Source organism: Cardiocondyla obscurior, linkage group LG14 (assembly GCF_019399895.1).
Source record: "Cardiocondyla obscurior isolate alpha-2009 linkage group LG14, Cobs3.1, whole genome shotgun sequence".
NCBI lineage: Eukaryota > Metazoa > Arthropoda > Insecta > Hymenoptera > Formicidae > Cardiocondyla > Cardiocondyla obscurior.
In genome coordinates, this window is record NC_091877.1 from 466,562 (window position 1) to 480,457 (window position 13,896).

Here is a 13,896-nt window from a genome sequence, read left to right on the forward strand (position 1 = left end):
ATGATATATTATTAACTACATCTTATAAGAATCTTGAAATGTAATAGTTCTTGTTCAAGTTTTTTACATTTGTTAACAATATATCCACAAAATGCCTGATAAATAAGATTCTATTTTCACCTTTGATCCTACTAAGATGTTTGGCTCGTTACATTATTATACAACAAAAGTGCTTCGAGACGTATCAGTGAAAAATAATTAAATAATTAAGATCGAAGTGTAACATAGCACGTATATTAGGATAAATTCTCAATTACCTAGCCACTGTTAATGCGTTCCTTTTTGTGTGTCTCTTGCAAAATTTAACTTGGTCTACAGTTTAAAGCTGGTGTTATTGGCTGATCATGTTGATCTTCACTGTCTTCGTCACTAAATTCATGCTGGGGAACAGGGAATCTATATCCCATGTTCATAAGCATTAATTCGAATGGATCACTGTTCATGCGTATTTGATTGGCTGATGCAGCATCATCTAAATTTTGAATTTCTCTTTCATTCACACTGCCATCCTGCAATGTATATACGTATATTTATTATATATGCAATAAACTAAGAAAAAAAAAAATTTTAAACTACCTCTGGCCATGGGCTCCATAATCTGATTACTGGATCAATGCCACTAGTAGCTAATAAACACATAGATGGGTGTGGTTGTAAGCAATTAACGATCCTTTCATCTCCTCGTAATACGCGTACAATATTGGTGGTGTTACGATCCCAAATAAAAAATGAACCATCATCCGACCCAGCCACTATATATTGACCATTGCTTAAAAAAAAAAGTTAACATCAAAATAAATTTTACATTAATAATAGAATTCAGAAATTGAGGCAAAGATAATTATTAAAATTCCACCGCTTACTTTCCAAAAAAGTTTGCTTCCTTTATATCGGTCGTAGTATTACAATGACCACAAAATCTCATTTTATAGTCGATTGTATTGCGTCTCCATTCTTGCTCGTACTCTGATAGCGATAAACACGTCTGCCTCGTTTGCGTGATATCTTTACCTAAATTTTTTTTTAAGTATTAGCAATGACAAGTAAATCGTGACATATGTATACGGATGTAAAATCCATTTAAATCTCGTCAGTAATATAAAAATGATAAAAATGTTACCGGCGTTATCGATAGCTTCTTTTATGTCCATCTTTAATGCTCTACATGCTGAATTCGATGCGTATTCTGGAAATTTTTGTTGAAAATTCTTGAGGACCTTGTCAGCTTCAATTGATTGATTTAAATCAAACAGACAACGTGCCAATCTGCACACACGTGTAAATAAATTAATGAATTTCAATAATATACATTTAAATGTAAAGGGTTAAGAATTGAAAAATTCAGATATGCTAAGCTACTTGAAAATGCAAATGCAAATACAAAGCTGCAAGTTTTCACGGTAATTGCGATTTTAAAGATAATAAAATTTTTATATACGACCATCTATTTTGTGTCATAATTTTTTATTTTTATTTGTAATTATTATTTTACGCGTGTATGTGTGCGTGCGTGTACGCGCCCGCGAGTGTATGTAGGTATGAATTGATTTTACCTAAAATGAGCTTTTACGTGTTCTGGATCAAGAAGCAATGTCGTCTTGCAATCTCGTAAAGCAGCATAAATATCACCATCCCTAGGAATATCACAATTACGCACGCTTATATACATGTATATACTCAACTTTATAAATATTTATCTTATACATACTGTTATCAGCGAGAATAATTACCAAGCACGTTTCATATAAGCAGCTGCTCGATTAGCGAACAATACCGCTGCCGTTGGACAGTTCGAGATTGCTTTATTATACAAGTTAATCGCTAGTGAATATTTCTTCTGTTCAAAGCCCTCGTTTGCCTGTAAATAAAAAAGCATTATATTAATATAAATTACAATTTATTTTTAATCTTTTTAATATACTATGCAATTTTCACTCATTTACTTGTACACATACGATAATTCTGTACAGACTTACTAAACGCTTTATTTCTTCAACGTGTGGTGGTAATAACTTTATATTTTTATCTATAAAATCTTTCGTATCGTCTGTGTCGTTTGACTTTTCATAATACTTATCAATTGTTTGATCTTGTTCAATCAATCCTATCACATATCAATATTAATCAGTATTAATTAATATACACACAATATTAATTTACTTGTGATAGCACAAAAACATCGAAAATTACCTGAATGTTTCCATGATGAACCAACAAAGGTTTTGGAATTGTTTGAATCATTAATATCAAACAGATAAATCTGTTCTCCACCCATATTCACAAGCAGCTCATTTCCATCATCACTGAATGTCAAATATGTGGTTGTAATGCTCCTAGTGCTGTCACGAAAGCGAAGATGGCCTGTTTATTATATCAGTGAAAAAGATAAGTAGGGATAAAGGCAAAGCATCTTTAATATTTATATAAGCTGGAAAATCAAACCTGCAATAAAGTATTGCACGCAACCCAGTGGAATATTATCATCCGGATCGCCTTTGCCTGCTCGATACGTGCTAATATCTGCTCCGTTCGAATTATCGTGAATAGAAGGAGACGGCGGGACCTACAATTTCAAGGTGGAAACGATTGGAATTACGTTACGTTGCGGTTGTAAAACTTATTAATTCAAAATCAAGAATAAAAAGAACCTGTGAGAGTTTTATCATTCGTCGATCATACATTCTGATGTAAGCGTCGTTAGCGCCGATGGCTATTAGTTCAGGTTTCCTCGGATTTACAGCAATACATTTGCCTTCTGAATAACAATTTGTATGATATATTAAATTCACGAGAACGGTGTGATCGTTACTCTTGCACACATGTGGCGTACGAATGTCGTATTGTAAAAAAAGACCATCTTCAGCCGCGCTCCAAAACAAAAATGGTATACTGGGAACAGTAGCGATACGCTTGATACGCTGTTTGTGGCATTTACAGGTGAATATGGGTTCAGACAGTGTAAGATCGTGGACTCGAATTCTACAATCCCCTGCACCTGACACCAGTACACTGTCATTTGATTTTGGCATAAACTAAAAAATAAATACAAATAATATTAAAATAAATATTTCGCGTAATCTTGAAAGTAATATATTTTTTTTTAACCCTTTGAGTGCTATGGGCGCGTATATGCGTCCAGCGAAATCTATCGATATAGACGATAGACTGTGGACGCAAATTCGCGCTCAGCGGCAGCCGCGCGCCGTCCGTACGGACCGCGAGTATTTTGCAGTCAAAGGATTAAATAATTTCATGTATAAAACAGCTTTGAAAAAATTATTCAAAATCTAATATTCACATAAAAAAAAATTTTTAATTATAATTAACTCACTTTTACAGAAAAAATATTTCCGCGATGGCCTGAATGAAGTACTAATTTTTTTTCATAACGAAAAGGGTCCCATAATATAATATCTTTGTCATCTGATGCTGATGCAAGAACTCTGTAGAAATAAGATTACACCATCATTAATAAAATTATTTAACACAACAAAAATGTAGAAGTGTAATATAAATACATACTGCCCACTCTCATTCCATTCTAAACAATTAACACATCCTGAATGACCATTCAGTTCCTTTTCTAAACCCAAACGTGATATTAAATTTTCAGTAACATGTAGTTTTTGTAGAATTGTATGTGTCACTGAGTCCTGCATTAAGCATACATCATAATTATATAAAATCGCGAATATATTAAAATATATTTAAATATTAAATTTAAAAAAATTAAAAAATAATTAAAAATAATAGCACATAGAAATATACTGAAGATCTTAATACTTACTTGTATCTCTCTTTGACGTACTAAATCCAGAACTCTATAGTCCTTTCTCTGGATACTAGGAAACATTTTAATGGAAAATATTTGTTATTTATATGAATAGTGGCACAATTTAAATTAGTATTCCCTGAAAAACAAATAAAATGTGTAATTAATAATTTTGAATAATTTTTTTCTGTCTTAAAAACTATAATTAAATTTGAATAAATAAAAAAAGAAGCAACATTTTAAACAATAAAATAACATCCGAGTCCTAACGTTATTCTTAGATCTCTTACGACAAACATTTTCATAAAGATGTAGGAGAACCAAAGCTCGTCTCAATAATATGCATATGTATATGTTGTCATAACCATAATTGCAATCATTAAAAGAAAGCTCAAGCTACGTTTAAGTAAAATAAAAGTGTACATGTACAAACACACTGCAGATGCGAAATAATTCAGTGATAGCGACTGTATTACATGTGACATTTTAACGTTTATAAATACATTTTCGAAAGACGCGAGTATGAAAGACGCAAGGTAGACTTACCTGCTTATTTAAAGCTTTACGCCTGAGTTCCACATCGTTAGTCGACTCGTACATTTTATTCGGCTATTTGTTTCTCGCATGATTAAATGCACAATATAAAACGAATAGCATAAGAAGCAGCAGAGTAGTTATCTTACTTTTCGTTGAAATATGGATATAAAATACTCTAGAAAGTATAATAAAAAGTAACGACGGGTGGAAAGAGTACAGAGAGGTGAGCACGGGAGAGAAAAAGAGAGAGAGTGTCGTTAGTTGTACCAACCCAAAAATAAACTGGTTAAAGTTTGCAGAGGAGCCAATAGAAAATCAGTTTCGTGTGGAACATGTAGGGAATCCAATCAGAGGATCCTCCACTGCGCGGCTATTACGTCAGCCTTCGAGGCAAAATCAGATCTCTCATTGGATATCGTTTGCCGCTTATCGCGTCCAATGTAAGATAGCCTTTATACAAAAATATGTATTTCTTCGTCGCACGAATTGGTAAATGTTGGGTAATGTAATCGTAACGGGTGACTTTAGTCGCGGAGAGACCGTCGTAGGATGCACGTAATCAGTAATAATTATTTAAGTAATAAAAATCTATATTGTATATAATTATAGATTCATAGTACTGTCGGTATATTTTAATATACGCTTGAGAACTTTGCCATAAAAATATTAAACTAAAATTAGTTAATTATATACTTTGTATAAAATGGCTACTTCGTTGACACCACCGTCAAGTGTAAAGAGGTCAGTTATTGTCATTTTTCGAGATTAAAAGAAATGAGAAATTGTTAATGAAGAGGAGATAATTATTAATAATTAATTTTTCAGGATTCTGCAGAACAGAAATATACGTCAAGGTAGTGTCATAGATATCGATGCCGATATGTTTCTCAAGATATCCAATTACGAAGATACGGTCAAACAATTGGATATATACTACGGAATTGTTAAGAGGCAATTATTACGATATCAAAGCTGTATAACTGGTTTATTCCCGCAAATTTCGAACGATCGTAAAGTTGGCAGTGTACGCGAAAGTATATATTGCGCTGCTGCCATATGGAGCTTGTATCAAGCTTACAGACGTATAGACGACGATCGCGGTAAATCATACGAATTGGGACAGTCTGCGGTAAAATGTATGCGAGGAATCTTGGAATGTTGGATAAAACAATCGTCTAGAATAGAGCTATTTAAAAAAAATCAATGTGATCGATTTGCATTACACTGTAAGTTCCATTTGGATACTGGTGATGAGATCTATCAAGATGCTGAGTATCATCACTTGCAAGTAAACATTCGATAAATTTAACTTTTACACATATATATATTATATACATACAATCAGATATAGTAAATTATATTTATATTGTTATATAAAAACTTGGATTTATCTTTGGCTGCAGCAACATTTTTAAGTATGTTTAAACCTTTAAAATATTATATTGTACATTTAATCATGCTTGCAATGAACCATGCTTCAATCAATTTGTCTTGTTATCACAGTAGCTTTTTAATTATTTTTTACCCAAACATTTGAGCATATATATCTTTACATTTTTTTAAACAATTGCAAATACAGAAAATAGTTATTTATATTGATATTAAAATTAAATATGATTAAGACCGATATATTTTTTTATTGTTATGTAACCGTAAAAAATATTACTATCTGTTCAATTTAGATCGATGTCGTGTCTCTTTACTTAATATTCTTAGTGCAAATGATTTCGTCTGGACTACAAATTATATATATACAAGATGAGGTGGCCTTTGTACAAAATTTAGTATATTATGTTGAGAGAGCATATCGCACACCTGATTACGGTATATGGGAACGTGGAAGTCGATATAACGACGGAACCCCTGAGATTCACGCAAGCTCTATTGGAATTGCAAAGAGTGCATTGGAAGCAATTAATGGCTGTAATTTATTCGGGGAGAAAGGTGCATCATGGTCCGTGATATATGTCGATATTGATGCTCACAATCGCAATCGTAGCATTTTCGAAACTATGCTTCCAAGAGAATCCAGCTCAAAAGTAAACAACCTAATCTAATCTTACTTATAAAATGTTTAGACTAATTTTTATAATAATATATTATAATTTCTAGAGTGTGGATGCAGCCCTGCTTTCGACAATATCCTTCCCTGCTTTTGCAACTCATGAAGAAGTACTGTACAACGAAACAAAATCGAACATAATTCATAGACTAAAAGGGAATTATGGTTTCAAACGATTCGGGAGAGATGGTTATAAAACTGTATTGGAGGACAAACAGCGACGATATTATAAATCTGGCGAAATCAAGGTTCTAAAATTTACAATATTTATTGCAATTACGTTATATATTTTAATAGAATAATTAACAGAATAACTGTTTTGTTTTAGTAGGATTTCGATAACATCGAATGCGAATGGCCATTATTTTATATCTTTATGATAATAGACGGTGTATTCAAGAGTTTAACGGAGCAAGTGGAAGAGTATCAAAATTTATTGAAAGCAAGAGTCTATAAGGATTTTAATGGAGGTTCGTAGTTTTTTCTCCTTGTTAGAAAATAAGCATCTAATTTACGAAACGCCTGCTGGGAGATGGTACACCGAAGGGCAAATATCGCGTTTTTTGCGGCAAAAGCGGCTAGTTGCGTGCGTAATCCTAGGCAGCAGAGGCAGGGGATGAGAAAACGGGGAAAAATCGGTCATCGGCAAACCGGCCGGCGCGGTATATACATGCGGTTCATGTGAAACTCGACGCACACGACGCTAAAGTCACGTTCGCTATCTGCCGTCGCCATATCTGCCTTTCAGCGTACCTGCGGGATATCGATTACCCATCGATTTATTCTATGCAATATAGATCCAGTAATTCCTATGTACTATTATGTACCCGTGGAAAATTTGGAAAATGAAAGGAATGAGCCATGCAGCACCTATCGATTACCCAGTGATGAAGGAAGAGGCATTAGGACTGGAGATCAAGAAGCTACTCCGATATACTTATGGAATCAAGCTATGTTTGTAATTGCACAGCTGCTCACTGCTGGTCTTTTGCACATTAATGAATTAGATCCGATTCGCCGATACCTCCCATCGTACAATCGACCGAGACGAGCAGGAAGATATTCCGCTTTCCAGGTAGGAAAAAAAAATTATATATTTCATAACATAAATTTTTTTAATGTCATTTTTGCGCGTTTTATATCTATAGGCGCTCACGGGAGCCAGGCCTAAATTATATTGACTGATAATAATTTTATAAAGTATTAAACTATTTTTTAAATTATTATTTTTTATAACTTATGATCAAAAAGTAATAATTATATGATCAAAAGTTAATAAATTTTTATTATGTTCTACACAGGCAAAACCTACCATTGTAAGTAATTTGAAATATAAGTTTGCTGCAATATATGATAGTACGATATAATATAATAAATATTTATACATTGTTCAACGAAAGAATAATTTCGGACTGTGCGTATATATAGCGCATATATTAAATGTAATTTTAATTAAAAATTTAAGTATTTAAATTACACGTTTAAATACTTATAACTACATTTGTAATATCAAGTTGAATATTTCGGTGGTAATACGTTACTACGTTGAACGATGTATAGATTTTTATTTTTTATGCATCATTAGTGAAGTTATACGTTATTACAACTCGGCATGTGATAATGTAATAAAATGCCTGACATATGATTTTTGTTTGCAATTTGTTATTTCTCTCATATTTTTCAAGCTTGTTATAAACTTATGCAGATTAAACATATAAATAAATCTTTTTTTTAATTGTATTTTTTTATATAACTAAAAATATTTTTATATTATTTTAATTTATACCAAATGTGATTTACGAGCATTGTTATTCTCTGTACCAGGGTACTCATACAGATCTAGTAGTACAAATAGTTTTGATCGCAGAATCTATGCGATTGCAAGCTATGATGGCGACGTATGGTATTCAGACGCAAACGCCGCATGAAGTAGAACCTGTTCAAATTCTTTCATCTACGCAGCTAGTAAAGGTTTACCAAAAATTGGGAGTAAACAAGAAATTGGATCTTCACGGGCGACCTGCACGGCCAATAGGCTCTTTAGGTACAAGCAAAGTATGTGATATTTTCTGCTTAAAAAATTAAAATAAAAGAATCGCATATGCTTTCTTTTATTTTATTCATTTTTTTATATTTATTAAATAAGTATACTATTAAATAATAAAATAGTGTTTGTAAAATACCATTAATAAATACATTTTTTTTCTATGTACAGATATATAGAGTCTGCGGGATGACAGTGCTTTGTTACCCTTTGATCTTCGAAGTTTCTGAATTTTATTTATATAGAGACATGGCTTTGCTGATTGATGATATCAAAACGGAATTACAGTTCGTAGGCAAGTATTGGCGTCTCTCCGGTCGACCTACTATATGTCTTTTAATACGAGAAGAACATATGCGGTAAGTTTGTACACTTGTGAATGAGTTATACTCGAACGTTAGCTTATATTGGAAAAAATTTTTTTAGAGATCCGCAATTTAAAAAGATGTTAGACCTTTTCGCGATGTTAAAAAAAGGCTACTGTGATAAAACAAAAGTACGCATTGGCCGATTGCAAAATCTAATCTCATCTTCCTGTATCGGTAATATTAATTTATATAATATCGATTTCTGTAAAGTAAAAAAATATTAATCTAAAATAAAACATTAATTGAGCTATTTGCATTCGCGCTTTAGTATATGATATTTATAATAAAATTATGTTAATTCCGCGCAGAACATTTGGACTTTGTAAACATCATGGAGACTGATCTGGATTTAACACAATTTAAACAACTGCAGCATGATTATATTGGCTATCAAAGTCTCACTGATGTTCCAAAGGCCATCACTTACTCCGAAACTATCAAGGATTATTCCGTATGGAATCATTTTTAATTTCAATTTTTAATTGAACAAAAGCATCTGTAATTAACAATTGGTAAATATTTTCAGTATATGTTAAATGAATCTCTCGGCAACGTATTAAATGAACTTCGCAATAGCATCGGCTTGTATGCTAAGTGTCAATTATATGGCATTCTAGTAAAACGAGAAGGAATTAATTATGTAATCAATGGAATGACAGGTATTTTATATCTTTTTTTTTCTTCTATTAAACTTTAATTTTCGTTATCTTTAACCACGCGTTTTTATTATTTTTTTAGTTCGCGATCATTTACGATCGTTATATCAACAAGCTGGATCTTTAAGATTCTGGATGGCCGTGCGTTATTGTAGCAGTCTATTGAACCACACCGTAGATAGCATTAGTCCTTTTATTACCGGTGTTTTGGTGAAAGGCAAACAGGTATTAATTAATTAATTAAATAATTAAATACGTACAAGTTCTAAATTTTACTTTTTTTTTTTTTACTCCTACAATATATTATTAATTGTGCCAGATCGCGGTTGGAGTAATTGGTCAAAAAGAAACAGTATTTGACAAACCCATGACACCAGCAGAAATACAATCGGTGATGTATTCCACGATACAACCGCATAACACAGTGCAGGCTGTACTTCAACAAGAAATTCTGTTATATTGCGGTCGACTTATCGGCACTAATCCAGAAATGTTCAAAGGCATATTAAAAATACGCATCGGGTAAAACAATATTTTAATCATATTTATCTCTTGTTATACGAAAAAACATAGTTATTATTTCATATGTTTAGGTGGGTCTTGGAAGCTATGAAACTTTACTTACAGATGTTTGTAAAAGACGCTAAGCCGATTGAGAATTATAGCCCTTACGAAGTCCGACAGTTCCTTATCAAAGTGTTGACAGTAAAAGAATGGGCTCATAAGGAAAAGTAATGTCGAATAATTAATATTTAATAATATTCCCGTTCTACTTTGTACGAGCATTGTTAAAAAAAAATCTATCACATTGTAAATTAACTATACCTTTCATCAACAGTTTGACGGTGCTTGGTCGTCGAAAAATTGAAGGCTGCTTGTGTAGAGTACCACCTCATTTCTACAATCAAGTATGGGAAGTTTTAATGCGCTGTCCCGGTGGTATCGTAGTAAACGGACAAGAACTTCCTCAGCAAACAACATTGTCCAGTATGACTCGCTCTGAGCTTACATTTGCTCTACTCGTGGAATCTTTATTGCATTATGTGCAACTACCGGAATATCGTCAAATCATAGTCGAAGTAATTAACTTTTGTTCCTTTTATTTCTTTAGTTGTAGCATTTACATTTTATAATTTGTATAAAAGAAAAATAATTATTTTAATTGCATGGTTACAGCTCTTAAGTATCATGTCCACAATTCTACTTCGAAATCCAGAGTTAAGCTTTCAAAAACAGCTGGATCTTAATCAACTTGTGGAAGATAGCTTTATTATGTACTGCAAGGTAATACACGTGTGTATATATATTTGTAAAACCCATTTTTATCGATGTAAATTAACTTTATTACTGGTCTGATTTACTTTTTATCTTTTAACTTTTAGCTTTAAGAATTTAAAAAAGATAAATAAGTTAAACTAAAATTAATCTATATTAATGAAAAATATTAATTTTTTAAATTTTCGTACAATTTTGTATATTTATGGTATATTCACAGGATCATAATGTGTCAAATGTCGATGACAAATCGTCATTTTTCTCCGCGCATTATTCGGTAAGTACAGGATATCTTGCCAGGGCTATAGTTAACAATGTCTTAACCGGCGGTTGCATGACAACTGTTGGAGATCCAGATGTCATCGAGTCGACTCGTGAAATGTGTAAAATTACATAGTTATATCGAAATTGTTAATTGTTGAAATTAGATATGAAAATTTGTTATTTAATGTTTGCAAGAATGTATTGTATATAAACGTGTAATATATCTCATTATGTAAACGTTATATTCACATGAAGCGAGAATACAATAATTCGACAAAATTTTAATACTTACTTCCCACATAGTAAAAATATACTTTAAAACATTTTCACGATTATGTATAAATTATACATGGAAATTACAGCACTGTTGCACAAAATCTATGATCAAATTTACAAATCATCTTTTAGCAAAATTTGTATTCATTGTTTGACCGAAACGTTGTATATTATTTATATTAGCTTTAATTCTAGATGCAACGGTACCCATTTCCGTCGCGACAACTAGTTGTTTCCTGCAATAGAGATCCAGTTTTAATTTTATATTAGAGTAAAAAAAATATATTACATACCTAATGAAATCCTTATTGTATGACGTATTTTGTTCTTCCTTTTTTTCTTGTTCGCGATATACTTTTACATTCTTCTCCCTTTCTTTATCACGCCACACTGCGTTTGCCATCATTTCTTTACGTCGTTGTTCCTTTTCTTTTTCAGTAAGACCTGATCCTACTTTTGACTTATATTTATCTTGGTTTCTATCCTTAAATTTATCACTGCCGGAAATAGATTTAGTAGTCGGGATTTTTTTACTATTAGATATCTGAAATAAAAATTAATTTAAATTTTTTTTATTCTTAAAACGTCGATAAAACGTTTTTATCTTTAAATAAATGTAAAGAAAAAACTTTTCTTTTTTTTTTAAATACATGTAGAATATAAACTTTCTTTTTTACGTGAACGCGCACGCGGAAAAATTGTTTTAAGTTAAAAACTCACCATTGTATCATTTTGTCTTGTTGCCGAGTATTTTCTTTTATCATCGTATTTATTTCTTGAACTATCTCTTGGTTCGTTATTATCATATCGTCGTTTACTGCTTGTACTATATTCTTTATACCTTTTACTTTCCTCATACCTTGAGTTTTTATCTTCACTGGTTTTTGTTTTTCTGACCCGTTTCTCATAATCGTCTAGTTTTATATCGCTCTTTAAATACAATTTATCATGTTTCTTTTTACTATCTTCTTTCTGCAGTTTAACAATACTTTTACTATTACTATCAGTACTACTATCAGTACTATCACTGTCACTTTCACTATCACTCGTATTTCTCTTTTGCTTTTTTCGCCGTTTGTGCCGTTTTTTTTTAACAGAAACGTGGTCACTATTGCTATCCTCTTCGCTTTCAGAATCGCGATAACGCTTTTTTAACGCTTTTGTTTCTTTATGCTTTATTTTTTTCATCGATTTTATCAAATCTTTCGTACTAATATTATCTTTCAATTGTTTATATTTCGTGGTTAACAAGAGATCTAAGTTTACCTCATCTTCACTACTATCCTCTTTCAATTTTTTTTTCTTTTTTTGACTTTTGTTTTTAGTAGATTGTTGCTCCAGCTATAAAATTATATAAATTATACATATATTAATGAAGGTAGGTGCAGTATATATAAATATTCGGCATAAACAATACAGCAATTAATTTTGTCAAAATTTAAATTAAAGGAATTTTTAATTTTGCAAAAATATAACAATATAAATATCTATATCAGTGTACTTACTAATTCCTTAAGTTGTTTTAATTTAACAGGATTTTTCAGAAGCTGATTTCTGGTCTCTATTTCTTTCTTTTTTATAACATATAGAGGATCTTCTTGCATTTTTCTAGCCAAATCCACTTGTTCATTGCCAGAGAAAAATCGTAGTGATGGTGGAATGCATTCTGAAACCATATTAGTATTACAAAAATCTGTTATTCAAATACTTGTTCATCAATTATATATACATATTTATACAGTATCTATATTCACCATATTCAACATGATTCTTTGATGTTTTATTTTGCTCCACATCTTTTTCTGCCTGTTGCATTTGCTCAAATGCCTTATCAACTGGCCTTCCCAACAGATATTCTTCTCTGTTAATTATCTGATTTGGTCCTTTATACATCCAATCTAATTTCTTATCATACTTTTCTTCTACACCTTGTTCAATAGCACATCTCCTTTTTAAATCTTCCATGTCTCTTTCCATTTCAATGCTTTTCTTTAACTTGGCTATCCTCATATTCTCTTGACTGTTCTGTTGTTCTGCCTTTCTTTTCTTTTCCATATTTTTTACACTAGATGGATGCCATGCCTTTTTCGAATTCTATAAATATATACAATGTTATTTAAAATATAAGACAAATTGTATTCTTGATTTTTAAATAATTTCTTTTCTTTGTAAATAAATTATAATACTTACTAAATTTCCACCTCCCATCTTGATATATTCACAACACCAAATAAATCAGAATAAATAATCACTTTTCTAACTCACTATTTTTCCCTCTTAATGAGAAAAATATTTGCGATAAGATTCCAAAACTGAACTCAATATTATATTCATGAAAAAAAGCGCAAGATAAATTCACGCGCTGAGAAAAAAGTAAATCGAAATACAGTTAAATGACTGAAGCCAGCTGAAGCGCCTGAAGCCTGCTCGAGCTTGCTGAAGCCATCTTAAGCTTACGACACACGATTTTTTATACTGAATCGCATACGAGACGTATTCTGATTTTGGAACACCGCTGAAACGCTCATCTAATAAGAGAGCTTGTTTCGCGTGAAACTTATTTTTTATTGGCCGCTTGTAACTCGAAGCGTTCCAATCGCAAATGACGAGCTAGATTTTAGATGCATGCGTATCTAGTTATT

The 13,896-nt window shown here is 31.7% G+C and overlaps 3 protein-coding genes across 6 annotated transcripts; 1 reads left to right on the forward strand and 2 right to left on the reverse strand.

The window, feature by feature from the left end:
• Nucleotides 1-22: 22 nt before the first annotated feature.
• On the reverse strand, nucleotides 23-4,511 carry Adp (WD and tetratricopeptide repeats 1). The gene is made up of 14 exons (XM_070666367.1): nucleotides 4,319-4,511; nucleotides 3,788-3,911; nucleotides 3,523-3,653; nucleotides 3,332-3,443; nucleotides 2,649-3,032; nucleotides 2,443-2,563; nucleotides 2,191-2,361; nucleotides 1,977-2,104; nucleotides 1,731-1,858; nucleotides 1,554-1,634; nucleotides 1,121-1,266; nucleotides 864-1,011; nucleotides 577-769; nucleotides 23-509 (listed from the first exon to the last, which is right to left on the reverse strand). Exons 2-14 carry the CDS (start codon nucleotides 3,851-3,853, stop codon nucleotides 303-305), a joined length of 2,016 nt encoding a protein of 671 aa, XP_070522468.1. The 5' UTR covers nucleotides 3,854-3,911; nucleotides 4,319-4,511; the 3' UTR covers nucleotides 23-302.
• Nucleotides 4,512-4,687: 176 nt separating this feature from the next.
• LOC139108235 (probable phosphorylase b kinase regulatory subunit beta) lies at nucleotides 4,688-11,257 on the forward strand. 4 transcript variants are annotated; one of them, XM_070666339.1, is made up of 18 exons: nucleotides 4,691-5,050; nucleotides 5,135-5,597; nucleotides 5,992-6,348; nucleotides 6,422-6,619; nucleotides 6,703-6,841; nucleotides 7,169-7,446; nucleotides 7,673-7,687; nucleotides 8,196-8,426; nucleotides 8,587-8,774; nucleotides 8,842-8,957; nucleotides 9,092-9,234; nucleotides 9,310-9,442; nucleotides 9,522-9,664; nucleotides 9,759-9,961; nucleotides 10,033-10,170; nucleotides 10,278-10,518; nucleotides 10,616-10,723; nucleotides 10,935-11,257. In XM_070666339.1, exons 1-18 carry the CDS (start codon nucleotides 5,013-5,015, stop codon nucleotides 11,109-11,111), a joined length of 3,309 nt encoding a protein of 1,102 aa, XP_070522440.1. In that variant the 5' UTR covers nucleotides 4,691-5,012; the 3' UTR covers nucleotides 11,112-11,257. The 4 variants fall into 4 exon arrangements, with proteins under 4 accessions (XP_070522443.1, XP_070522440.1, XP_070522441.1 ...); XM_070666340.1 differs by lacking the exon at nucleotides 7,673-7,687 and having other exon boundaries at nucleotides 4,692-5,050; XM_070666341.1 differs by lacking the exon at nucleotides 4,691-5,050 and having other exon boundaries at nucleotides 5,456-5,724.
• On the reverse strand, nucleotides 10,523-13,735 carry LOC139108243 (pre-mRNA-splicing factor CWC25 homolog). Its single transcript, XM_070666371.1, has 6 exons — nucleotides 13,445-13,735; nucleotides 13,009-13,348; nucleotides 12,760-12,920; nucleotides 11,975-12,595; nucleotides 11,548-11,798; nucleotides 10,523-11,490 (listed from the first exon to the last, which is right to left on the reverse strand). Exons 1-6 carry the CDS (start codon nucleotides 13,460-13,462, stop codon nucleotides 11,376-11,378), a joined length of 1,506 nt encoding a protein of 501 aa, XP_070522472.1. The 5' UTR covers nucleotides 13,463-13,735; the 3' UTR covers nucleotides 10,523-11,375.
• Nucleotides 13,736-13,896: the final 161 nt, after the last annotated feature.

Coding starts and splice junctions, on each gene's coding strand:
- Adp (XM_070666367.1), bottom strand. CDS start 3,853: ATGTTTCCTAGTATCCAGAGAAAGGACTATAGAGTTCTGGATTTAGTA. Junction 2,362..2,442: donor CGTGCAATACTTTATTGCAG/GTTTGATTTTCC, acceptor TATAATAAACAG/GCCATCTTCGCTTTCGTGAC. Junction 1,859..1,976: donor TTGAAGAAATAAAGCGTTTA/GTAAGTCTGTAC, acceptor TTTTATTTACAG/GCAAACGAGGGCTTTGAACA.
- LOC139108235 (XM_070666339.1), top strand. CDS start 5,013: ATGGCTACTTCGTTGACACCACCGTCAAGTGTAAAGAG. Junction 5,051..5,134: donor CCACCGTCAAGTGTAAAGAG/GTCAGTTATTGT, acceptor TTAATTTTTCAG/GATTCTGCAGAACAGAAATA. Junction 6,842..7,168: donor CTATAAGGATTTTAATGGAG/GTTCGTAGTTTT, acceptor TATGCAATATAG/ATCCAGTAATTCCTATGTAC.
- LOC139108243 (XM_070666371.1), bottom strand. Junction 12,921..13,008: donor AAAGAATCATGTTGAATATG/GTGAATATAGAT, acceptor ATATGGTTTCAG/AATGCATTCCACCATCACTA. Junction 12,596..12,759: donor TAAAACAACTTAAGGAATTA/GTAAGTACACTG, acceptor ATAATTTTATAG/CTGGAGCAACAATCTACTAA.